General features: G+C 51.5%; 1 protein-coding gene across 1 annotated transcript; it reads left to right on the forward strand.

Moving 5' to 3' along the window:
- Window positions 1-2,177: 2,177 nt before the first annotated feature.
- NAPSA (napsin A aspartic peptidase) lies at window positions 2,178-10,647 on the forward strand. The gene is made up of 9 exons (XM_040252139.1): window positions 2,178-2,446; window positions 5,279-5,420; window positions 5,535-5,658; window positions 5,849-5,967; window positions 6,311-6,510; window positions 7,589-7,711; window positions 7,918-8,062; window positions 8,626-8,724; window positions 8,905-10,647. Exons 1-9 carry the CDS (start codon window positions 2,364-2,366, stop codon window positions 9,094-9,096), a joined length of 1,227 nt encoding a protein of 408 aa, XP_040108073.1. The 5' UTR covers window positions 2,178-2,363; the 3' UTR covers window positions 9,097-10,647.
- Window positions 10,648-11,756: the final 1,109 nt, after the last annotated feature.

The raw sequence follows: 11,756 nt of genomic DNA on the forward strand, positions 1-11,756 counted from the left end.
GAAAAAAATAGAACCAATCAGAAAGAAACTTCCTTAGGCTGGCCCCAGGGACACTACCAGCTCACTTGCAGAGGTGCACTCTTGCCCCTCCCGTGAGCATGTTTGGACAATCTGTAAGAGGCCAACCACTCCACTTTGGCACTGAGTCTCCTCTCCTCTCCCTCCTCAAACATTTCCTTTTTGCAGTGTTTCCTTCTCTCCGTTGCATCATTATTTGTGCAACACCTGAGCCTTTGCTCCTTTATGATTCCTCTTCACTGCCCCCACTTCCTCATGGTGCTCTTGAGAATGCTTCCTGAAACTTGGGGGTCCTAGGCCCTCCCTCTTTGTAACTTCACCCTTGACAATCCCTTTCCTCCAGCATCCAGCTAAGCTACGACACCCTAAAGGAAACCCAAAGTCCAGAGACGGCGTCCCAACACGATTTTGAAAGCAGATCTTCTGGCCTTACTGAAGCTTTCCGATGATGGCAGCCTCAGCTGACATCTGCCTGCAACCCCACGAACCAGAACTGCATAGTCAAGTGGCTTTCAAATTTCGAACCCAGAAGGCTCATCAAAAAATTATAAATGATTATTTCTTTTTTTTTTTTTCAAATTTTCAACATTTTATTTTGTACTGGGGTACAGCCGATTAACATTGTTGTGATAGTTTCAGGTGAACGGTGAAGGGATGATATACGTACCTGTATTCATTGTCCCTCCCCACCCCCTCCCATCCAGGCTGGCACACAGCATTGAGTAGATTTCCACGTGTTTTATAGTAGGGCCTTGTTGATTATCCTTTTTGAATATAGCAGTGTGTACATGACCCTCCCAAACTCCCGGACTATACCTCCCCTCAGGAACCATCAGTTTGTTTTCTAAGTCTGTGAGTCTCTTTCTGTTTCATAAGTAAGTTCATCTGTATCATTTTTTTTTTTTTGGATTCCACACATAAGGGATGTCATAGGATGCTTCACCTTCTCTGTCTGACTTCTTTGCTCAGTATGAGTCTCCCTAGGGCCATCCATGTGGCTGCAATTGTTGTTGCTTCATTCTTTGTAATGGCTGCGTAATATTCCAGTGTGTATGCATACCACATCTTCTTTGTTCAGTCTTCCAAAGATGGACATTTAGGTCACTTCTGTGTCCTGGCCATTGTAAACAGTGCTTTCTGTCTTAAACCACTCGGTTTTGGAGTGATTTATTACACAGCATTAACTAACAAGTACACCCTGCTAAGTTTGCTTTTCTCTAGTTCTAATCAATCCTTGTAAATGGAAATACCATTAACACAGTTGTAATTGTAATAATGTAAATGAATTTTTTTTTTTTCTGATAGATTCTTGGGCTGTATCTTGGGGCTTTGAAATCAGAAACTTTGAGGGTGGTATCTAGAAATCTAAGGCACTTTTCAGTTGGATTTTTGGATGCTCCTCAATATTCAATTAGGGAAAGGGGGCAGACACAGACACTGTGAATTATTTTTATGCTTCCCTGATAGCTCAAACAGTAAAGAATCTGCCTGCAATGCAGGAGACCTGGGTTTGATCCCTGTATTGGGAAGATCCCCTTGAGAAGAGCATGGCAACCCACTCCAGTATTCTTGTCTGGAGAATCCCATGGAAAGAGGAGCCTGGTGGGCTACAATCCGTGGGGTCGCAAAGAGTCAGACACGACTGAGCAACTAACCACAGCACAGCAATTGGACTATGAACTGTTTTTATTTGTGTGTGTGTTTCATTATTTCCCAGATAAAACAATAAGTGGGCCCTAGGACTTCCCTAGAAGTCTAATGATTAACACTTTGCTTTCTAGTGCAGCGGGTGCACGTCTGATTCCTGGTCAGGAGTCAAGATCCCACATGCCTCATGACCAAAAGAAAAGAAAAGAAAACAGAAGCAATATTGTAACAAATTTAACAAAGACTTTAAAAACAGTCCACACCAAGAAAATCTTACAAAACCAAAAAGAAGAAGCGGGGTTCTTGATACTCTGGCAGTCTGATTCTCTCACCCTTCCCCCAGACCTTTCACAGACACCCTGCCCATCCCTTTGGTGGCCTTGAGGTTAATGAGTCTCAGAAAAAAATGAAGTGAAAGTTTAAGTAAAAGAGACAATATCTAAAGAATGGAGGGGGCGGGGCACAGAAGACCCTCCACCACCACTGAATCTGGGAACGAGGCACGACAGTAACACAGGATAAAACTTCCGGAGATCCTACAAAAATATTCTGCACATCCCTTCAAAAGTACCACCCGTTATCCCCACATCACCCATCAAGAAACTCCATGTCTTAGTGGAGTGGGCAGTGAACAGGGCGGAGTCTCCGCTAAAGAAAACAGAGCTGCAGGACGCCTCGGTCCACACAGGCCCCCGGAGATGTCTCTGCCACCGCTGCTGCTGCTGCTGCTGCTGCTGCCTCCATTCCTGACCCTGGAGCCCGCCGGGGCCTTGCTGATCCGGTACTGGGGACCCCATCACCCTCAAACCTGGGACAGACTCTCTCCCTCTTGCCCTCAAGTCCAGGGCTCCCCAGTTCAGGGACTCCCGAACCTGGCACCCCAGCATCCATGACTCCTATCTTTTCAGTCCCTGGGTCTCTGAATTGGGCTCTCACCCACTGAAGGGTCCTCCCTGATCTCTCCTGAGACCCAAGCCCTTTCAGTCCAGGGTCCTCCACCCTGAGACCCTGGGTTGGGGCCAACCCGAAGTACACATTTTTGGAAGAACTCTGCTGGCCCCACTCCGAACTGTGATCATCTGATACTGAAATCTCCAGACCTGTGACACCCCTCTTCCAACAAAACTTGGAGACAGGTCTGTGACATTTAAATTGAGACTCCCCCAGTTTTGCATCTTCCAAACTGTTGAGGTCTCAAGAAGTCCCATTTTAGGGACTCCTATGACCTCACCCCCACCTCTGATGCCTCCCCATCTTTCCCTTCCTCTCCTCTCTTCTCTCCACTTTCTGGAACTCTTAATGGCAAGAGGGGGTCTACTCTTCCAGGAAACATTTTATCCCCACTTCACATTCTTAAGCCTCTCAAAGATTGAGTCGTGGATGGTGGGGTGGGGCAGGGAGGGCACTGTGGAGAGCAGAGCCCCAGGGAGAAACTACAAGCAGGTACAGAAAGATTACTGCACATGATGTTTGCTAACCTGCTTTTTCAACCTAATAGATCATGGCCACTTCCCAAGTTAATGCAAAGAGACTCTCTGAGTGTTGACTCAGGACCAACAACACTGGCATGAGCAGGACCCAGGAACCTGGTAGAAATGCAAATCTTTGGGCTCCGTCCTAGACACCTACTCAGTCAGAAAGTAGCAGTTCTAAAATTTATTTCACTTTTGCTGCTGCTGCTGCTAAGTCACTTCAGTCGTGTCCGACCCTGTGCGACCCCATAGCCAGCAGCCCACCAGGCTCCTCCATCCCTGGAATTCTCCAGGCAAGAACACTGGAGTGGGTTGCCATTTCCTTCTCCAATGCATGAGAGTGAAAAGTGAAAGTAAAGTGGCTCAGTCGTGTCCAACTCCTGGCAACCCCATGGACTGCAGCCCACCAACTCCTCCATCCATGGGATTCTCCGGGCAGGAGTACCGGAGTGGGCTGCCATTGCCTTCTCCAATTCCACTTTTGAATATGTACTTATTTGGCTGCACCAGGTCTTAGTTATGGCATACAAGATCTTCTCTGCGACATGTGGGATCTATTAGTTGTGGCATAGTAACTCTCCATTGAGATATGTGGGATCTTAGTTCCCTGACCAGGGATGGAACCCGCACCCCTTGCAGTGGGAAGCTCGGAGTCTCAACCACTGGCTGCGCTGGGACTTCATTGCTTTGCACAGGTTTTCTCCAGTTGCAGCGAGCGGGGGCTATTCTTCATTGTGGTGTGAGGGCTTCTCCTTGCAGTGACTTCTCTTGTGGGGGAGCACGGGCTCTAGGCATGTGGGCTTTGGTAGTTATGGCGCATGGGCTTAGGTGTTTCGTGGTACGTGGAATCTTCCTGGACCAGGGATGGAACCCATGTCCCCTGCACTGGCTGGCAGAGTCCTATCCACTGTGCCACCAAGGAAGTTCTATATACATTCTTTTTCCTATTCTTTTCCATTATGGTTTATTACATGATATTGACTATAGTTCCCTGTGCTATACAGTAGGAACTTACTGTTTATCCATTCTTCAGTTCAGTTCAGTTCAGTCGCTCAGTCATATCCGACTCTTTGCGACCCCATGAATCGCAGCACGCCAGGCTTCCCTGTCCATCACCATCTCCCGGAGTTCACTCAGACTCACGTCCATCGAGTCCGTGATGCCATCCAGCCATCTCATCTTCAGTCGTCCCCTTCTCCTTCTGCCCCCAATCCCTCCCAGCATCAGAGTCTTTTCCAATGAGTCAACTCTTCGCATGAGGTGGCCAAAGTACTGGAGCTTCACCGTTAGCATCATTCCTTCCAAATTATCCTTCTATATATATGATATCGATAGTTTCCGGGACTTTCCTGGTGATCCAATGGCTAAGACTCCAGGCTCCTAATGCAGGGGGCACAGCTTTGATCCCTGGTCAGGGAACTAGATCCCCCATGCCATAACTAAGAGTTTGCATGCTGCAATTAAAACATGTCACAATTAAAAGATGCTGCAACAATGGCCACTCTCCCACGTGCAGTAACTAACACCTGATACAAAATATTAAAAATATTGATAGCTTGCATCTGCTAATCTCAAACTCTCAATCCATCCCCCCACTCCGCCCTGAATACGTTAGAATCTTGGGAGAACTTCATGTACGTCCATTCTGGAATGGCTTATTTTACATTATTTGGAATGTCTTTTATTGAAACATTTTGGGGAGAGTCTGTTTGGGATGGTTTGCTCTTGGGAGAGTCTTCAGGGGGAATCTGTCATTGTGGTTTGGTAGGTGTTTGGTGGGGTTTTTCTGGAAGGTCGCTTTTGTAGGGCTCCTGGCAGTGACCCTGATGCTGGGAAAGGTTGAAGTCTGGAGGAGAAGGGGACGACAGAGTTTAAGATGGTCAGAAGGCATCACCGACTTGATGGACATGAGTTTGAGCAAGCTCCAGGAGTTGGTGTTGGACAGGGAAGCCTGGTGTGCTGCAGTCCATGGAGTCGCAAAAGGTCGGATGTGACTGAGTGACTGAACTGAACGAGTAGTGACCATTACTCCAGGACTACGGAAATGTTTACATTGTCATCATACCCTCTTTGGGGCAGTCTGTTATGGAGGATCTCTAGAAAGGGTAGCTCCTTAACTGTTGGCATCTCTTCCCCCACAGGATCCCACTTCGAAGAGTCAACACTGGATTCAAGGCCCTGAACCCACTGAGGGGATGGGAGAAGCTAGCAGAGCCCTCCAGGTTGGGGGCTCCATCCCCTGGGAACAAGTCCCTCTTTGTGCCTCTCTCCAATTACATGAACGTAAGTCACAGCCCTACATAGGCTGCCAACACCGCCCCCCCCTCAGCCCCCACCCCACCCTTCTTGTCCTCAAGTCAAGCTCTACATCCACAACCTCTCCTGTTTTGCCATCAGGCCCAGTATTATGGGGAAATTGGGCTGGGGACCCCCCCACAAAACTTCTCTGTCGTCTTTGACACTGGCTCCTCCAATCTCTGGGTTCCGTCTGTGAGATGCCGCTTCTTCAGTCTACCCTGCTGTGAGCTTTCATAGGGGAAATTAAGGTTGAACTCGGGTAAAGGGAGAAGGGGGGCGGGGCCTGGTCTTCCCAGGGTTTTTGAAGACCTGTTCTCTTCCGACACACCCTCACAGGTGAGTTGGCCAGATGAGTAGGAGGCACTGGGAAGACCTCTCTTCCCCAGTGACGTCTCCCTGACCCTCTAACCTAGGGCTCCACCACCGCTTCAATCCAAAAGCCTCCAGCTCCTTCCGGTCTAATGGGACGAAGTTTGCCATTCAATATGGAACCGGGCGCCTAGCAGGCATCCTGAGTGAGGACAAGCTGACTGTGCGTGACCTTGTTCCCGGGACGGCTGGAGCCTAGAAGCAGCCCATTTCTAACATTATCTGGCTTAGGGAGGGGTTTGGAGAGGCGGGTCCTCCTGGGTAAACAGGCAGACGCGGCTTAGGAAGTGGGAGGCGGGGCTTCCTGGAGGAAGGAGGGTGGGGCGGGGGCTCCTAGGCAGGGGTGGCCCTTGGCCAGGCCGAGCTTCCTAGGGAGTTGGAGGTGTTCACAGCTCCAGGGGGTTTTGAGGACCCGATCTGGGATTCATGCCCTGGTTTGGGAGACCTCAGAGTTATGTAGGTAACGTCCTCCTGGAAGTAACTCACTCCTTTTGAATCTACCCCAGATTGGGGGAATCACAGGTGCAACAGTGACTTTTGGGGAGGCTCTGTGGGAGCCCAGCCTGGTCTTCACTTTTGCCCACTTTGATGGGATACTAGGCCTCGGTTTTCCCGTTCTGGCCGTGGGAGGAGTTCGGCCCCCGCTGGACAGACTGGTGGACCAGGGCCTACTGGATAAGCCTGTCTTCTCCTTCTACCTCAACAGGTAAGGGGTGAGGGTCTACCTTCCGCTTACATTCTAGTCCCAAGAAGGAAGTTCTGCCCTCCTTTAGGAAGTCCCTTGCCCAATAAAGGAAGTCCCACCCTCCATTCAGGAAATCACTGTCCCAGTAGAACAAACACCTGAACCCTAGTCAGAAATTCCCCTTGCTAAGCAACACCTTGAGACCTATTAAAGAAACTCACCATCATTTAAAATGTTCCACATTTCAAAACTCAAACCAGGAAATTCCATGCCCTACCCCATCAAATACTGAATTTAAGAATCCCATCTTCAGCATAAAGAAATCCCAATTCCATTTGGGAACACACATCAGAAGTCAGGAATTGCCCCTTTTAACCTAAGAAGTCCCATCTACCTTTTAGGAAGTTTAAACCTTACACTCAAAAAGCCCCAGCTGTCATTCAGGAAGTCTGCAGGGAGGAAATTCTGTCTTTTAGTTATCTGGATGTCCAACCCAGGAAGTCCCAACCACTTTTCTTCTTTTCGCCCGGTCAGCATAGTTCCCCAACTGGAGATCAGACCGGTGACCCTTGCAGGGGATGCACAGAGTCCTAACCACTGGACTGCCAGAGAATTCATCCACCTAACACTTAGTAGATCCTGTCCTTCCTCACTTCTGGGAAGTCCCCACCCTCAACCCCCGTTCCCATCACTCTCAGCCAACTGAAGTCTAATTCCACTGAATGTCTAGACATGCAATTCAGAAAGTCTCATCATCCACCTGGGGTGCCTCACTCCTCTCAATCATGCCACCCAGAGCCAATTCAGAAATCTCAATGCTCTACTCCCCCCGAAGTCCTACTTTCTATGGGCAAATCAAGAAGTCCCATGCCCACTTCAAGAAGCCCCCAAGACCCTGAAATCCTAACCTCCCCCAAGAAAATCCCCATTTCTCTTCATTTCTTGCCTTGCTTCCAGTCCCCACATTGAGGTTCTGCCTGCATCCCACTATCCCACCTAGAACCCAGACACCACCCCTTTGGCAGGAAGTCCCTCCCTTGGCCATTCCTGGGGCTGACAGGAGAAATTCCCTGACACCTACAACTGTCTGCCTCTGCAGGAACCCTGAGGCAGCTGACGGAGGAGAGCTGGTCCTGGGTGGCTCAGACCCAGCACACTACATCCCACCCCTCACCTTTGTGCCAGTCACAATCCCTGCTTTTTGGCAGATCCACATGCAGCGGTGAGGAACCTGGCCTCCTAGGTCTGGGAGGAGTAGGCTAGAGCCTAAATTCCAGTGTCCTGGGGAAAAGGGAGTTGGGGATCCAGATTCCTGGGTCTGATGGAGGAGGGGTTGTGGGCCTGGTCTCCTAGGTCTGAGGGAGGAGAGGGCTGAGGGTCTTGCCTCCTAGGATGCCGGCTCTAATGACTGTTCCCTCTGCCTCACAGTGTTCAGGTGGGCACAGGGCTGACTCTCTGTGCCCGGGGCTGTGCTGCCATTCTGGACACAGGCACGTCTCTCATCACAGGACCCACTGAGGAGATCCGGGCCCTGCAGAAAGCCATTGGGGCAGTCCCCCTGCTGATGGGGGAGGTGAGGACCTGGTGTCTGGTGCACATGGGCTGGGGAGACTCACAGGGATTTAACAGTGGTCACTGTACAGGATGCTATGGCCTGAGGGTGGTAATCAGATGGGTAGGAGGGCATCCCAGGGCAGAAAGCACTGGACCTTGTGAGTGAGAGGTTGGGGGGTAGTGGGAGGAAGCAGACACCTCCCTAGAGTCTATCCTGAGTGTCACAGTGCATAGGAGAGGATGGTGATCCAGGTTTACTGGATGAGAGTGAGTGAACATAATGAGTATAAGACTAGTTACATATACCTGCAGGCCCAATATGGCCCGTGGGCCACCAGCTTTTAATTTTCAATTAGAGGTAAAGAGGACCTGATCAAATGGGAGCCTAGGATAAGTGGCAACAATTATACAGGAGTGAGGAAGAGCCAGTAAGGCTACAGAAGACAGGAGATCTTGACCACACAAGGTCTTTAACACCTAGTTGCCCAAAATGGACATGACCCTGCTGCACTGGGGAGTCACAGAAAAAAATTGAGCTGAGAAGGAATCCCTCATCTCGGACTTGTTCCTCTTTTTCCTCAGTACTACATCAAGTGTTCGAAAATCCCAACGCTCCCCCCAGTCTCCTTTCTTCTTGGGGGGGTCTGGTTTAACCTCACGGCCCAGGACTACGTCATCCAGGTAAGTGGCAATGACGTCAGAGTGGTGCGTTTGGAAGGGTGGGGCTGGGAGTGAGACGTCACTAGGTCCAAGTATGCGGCACAGAAACATATCTAGTGGTGGGCAGGGCGAAGCTCTGGCTCCGAGGAAGAAAGCAGGCCGGTGAGCGTGACACCTGTTACTGGTCTTATTGCCTTGTAGATTACTCGGAGTGGCTTCAGTGTCTGTTTGTCCGGCTTCATGGCTCTGGACGTGCCTCCGCCATCAGGGCCCTTCTGGATCCTCGGTGATGTCTTCTTGGGTAGCTATGTGGCCGTCTTCGACCGTGGCGACAGGAAAAGCGGCGCCCAAGTGGGGCTGGCCCGCGCTCGACCTCGCGGAACAAGACAGTAAAGGGGCGAGCTTGCGCAGGCGCAGTCGTTCGGTTGAGGTCCTGGTTAGGCGCATGCGCAACCCTGATAGTAAAAAAATTTTACTATTTACATCAAACTTATCGAGGTATCTTCCATTTTTTTTTTTTTTTTAAAGAGGGAGATTTTAGGGAAAGAAAAAAGTTAGTGTCCGGCTCTCTGGAGTTGAGACAGAAAGGCATTGCCCCTTTTCCTTCTGATCACACCGGTGGAAGGATCTTGTACTACGAAGCCCATGAAGCCCCTTGCCTACACTGCCTCTCCTCAAAGGCACCCGAAGCCGCAGAGCGTCACGGACGTTGTAGTCTGAGCGGTGTTCACGCTCTGACGTGGGCGGGCGTAGCCACAACACGCGTAGGAGGCGACAGGTCGCGACCGCAGCGACAGGTGGCAGTGGCGGGGGCGGTGTCTGAAACCGTAAAGGGTTTCCCAACCTTTGTTCTAAGGGGAGGGCATACCATTCCCGCACAGTTTATCTCCTGTTCCTCCTCTCGACCTTTGGGATTTCGGGACCCCTGGGTACGCCATAAAGGCGGGGCTTGAAGCCCCCGGGTGGGTGGGGGAGCTGAGCTGCCCCTCCTCCGGCGATGATGTCACTCCCCCCTCTGCAGCCTCTAGCTGCCCAGAGCTGCCAGGGTTGGGTCACCCCTCCCCCCATCGCCAGCCCCGGATCCCCCCATCCCCGCCCCGCCTCGACTTGGGGTGAGTACGGATGAGGGGTTGGGGGGAGAAGGCTCAGGGTCCGGGGGTGGTAAGACAGCCCAAGTCCCAGTTTTGAAGGCGAGGGACAAGGGAGACGGGCACTCAGAGATTACAGTGGAGAAGTACTCGAAGGGTCTCTCGGAGGGATCAAGGATCCGAGGCAGAGAGTTCCCACATTTTCAGCTTTAGTGCCCGGGGGAGACTGTCCGTCCTGGATTAGGATCTGGTAGGAATGTGGGCAGAGGAACAAGGAAAGGGTCTTGGAAGTCAGAAACAATTCTAGGCTTTGGGGAATGAGGGAGGGAGAGTTAGGAGGGGGCACCAAGGATGATGAGGGTGAGAGTTTGGGGCTTTCAGGAATTTTGTGTCTTGAAGGCCTGAGAAAGGATAGACTGGGAAGGAGGAGGGGCGGGGAAAGGGTCTAAAGACGTGAACATTGACCTCCCCTCCCCTGGTGTCTGTCGCCAAAAATCGAGCCCACTTCCCTGTGGTCTGTTTGCCAAGCTGGTGTCCCAAAACCCAAGGCCTCCTTATGCCGTCAGAAGCCTTCCGTATGGATGGAGAATCCAGGCTCATAAATCCCCCCTCATACCCCGATGGGGCCTGGAGAGGGCCATATGGAAGTGAGGGCATCCATGTTTCCCAGGGCCTGATGGAATCTGGATCATCATTGACCGAACCTCTTCCCCTCATCCATGGTCTCTAATCCCGAGTCTCATTCCATATTCTCCCCTATTTCAGCCTCCTCGCTTCTTCCTCCTCCCCTCCCTTCTGCCCGGGCACCTTCTTCCACACCTCTGACCTCTGCAAAAACGCTGATTTGGTAACTTGATCCAGTGCCTGGCTGCTGTCAAATGCAGAAAAGTATAGAGTTGGGGTGGGGTTGGGGCGGAGGGTAAAGGGGGGATACTTAACTCAGGTCCTTACCCCAGCGCTTACCCCCAGCCCCTAATGCCCACTCAACCCCTACCCTAGCATCCATCCTTACCCCCACCTGCCCCCAAAGCCTCACTCAACCCAAGCCCATTCCTTCACCTCAAGATTCACAGCTTCTGTCTAGGGATACACCAGAATTTGGAGCAGAAGAAGAATAGGAAGTCCCAATGTCCTCCCGGGTCCCATGGGAGCTTGAGGACTGCCCGAGAACCCTGAGGGGGCAGTGAGGGATCCTAGGTCTGGGGGTGAGGGAGTTGAAGGAAGCTACCTCCCAGGTCCGCAGGACAGGCCCCACTTCTGCAGCTCTGCAGTGACGCAGCCTCCAGTCCTGGCCAGGATGAGGGTTAGAGAGGGCGATTCAGTAGGAGCCGGAGAGAGAGGGACACAGATCCAGGAGAGGGACAGAGGCCAAAGGATAGCAGGACAGAGCCCCAAAGAAGTGGGGACAGAGACGCAGAAAAGGGGGGACAGATTCAGAAAGGGGTCAAAGAGGCACGGGTGGGAGGGGGTAGAGGCCCAAGGGAGGGAAAGAGAGAGAGGACAGAAAGAGAAAAGGCAGTGACAGAGCGGCAAAAGAGACGGAGGAGGGGGAAAAGACACAGGGAAGGAGGTGGTCAGAGAACAAGAGCTGGGGGGACAGAGACCCAGAGAGAGGACGGGGGAGACCCTGGCGGGAGGGGAGTATTGAGGACAGAAACATAAAGAAGGACAGAGACAGGAGGGAAAAGAGACCCAGAGGGAAAGGTTCAAGAACCCAAGAGAGGAGAAAGAGGCCAGAGAGAGAGAAATCAGAGAAAAAGGTGGAGGCCAAGAGAAAGACGTTGAGGGTGGAAGACCCCGCCATGGTCCGGGGAGAGGAGACTGAGGCTTAGAGAGCAGAGAGGTAAGACTCGGAGGAGGGGGACAGAGACCCAGAGGGAGCGCAGAGACTTAGAATGGAGGGGTCAGAGTCTCAAAGGAGTAAAGGCAGAGGCGGGGGGACAAATATTCAGAGAAAAAGAGACA

Source organism: Oryx dammah, unplaced genomic scaffold (assembly GCF_014754425.2).
Source record: "Oryx dammah isolate SB20612 unplaced genomic scaffold, SCBI_Odam_1.1 HiC_scaffold_13, whole genome shotgun sequence".
Lineage (NCBI taxonomy): Eukaryota > Metazoa > Chordata > Mammalia > Artiodactyla > Bovidae > Oryx > Oryx dammah.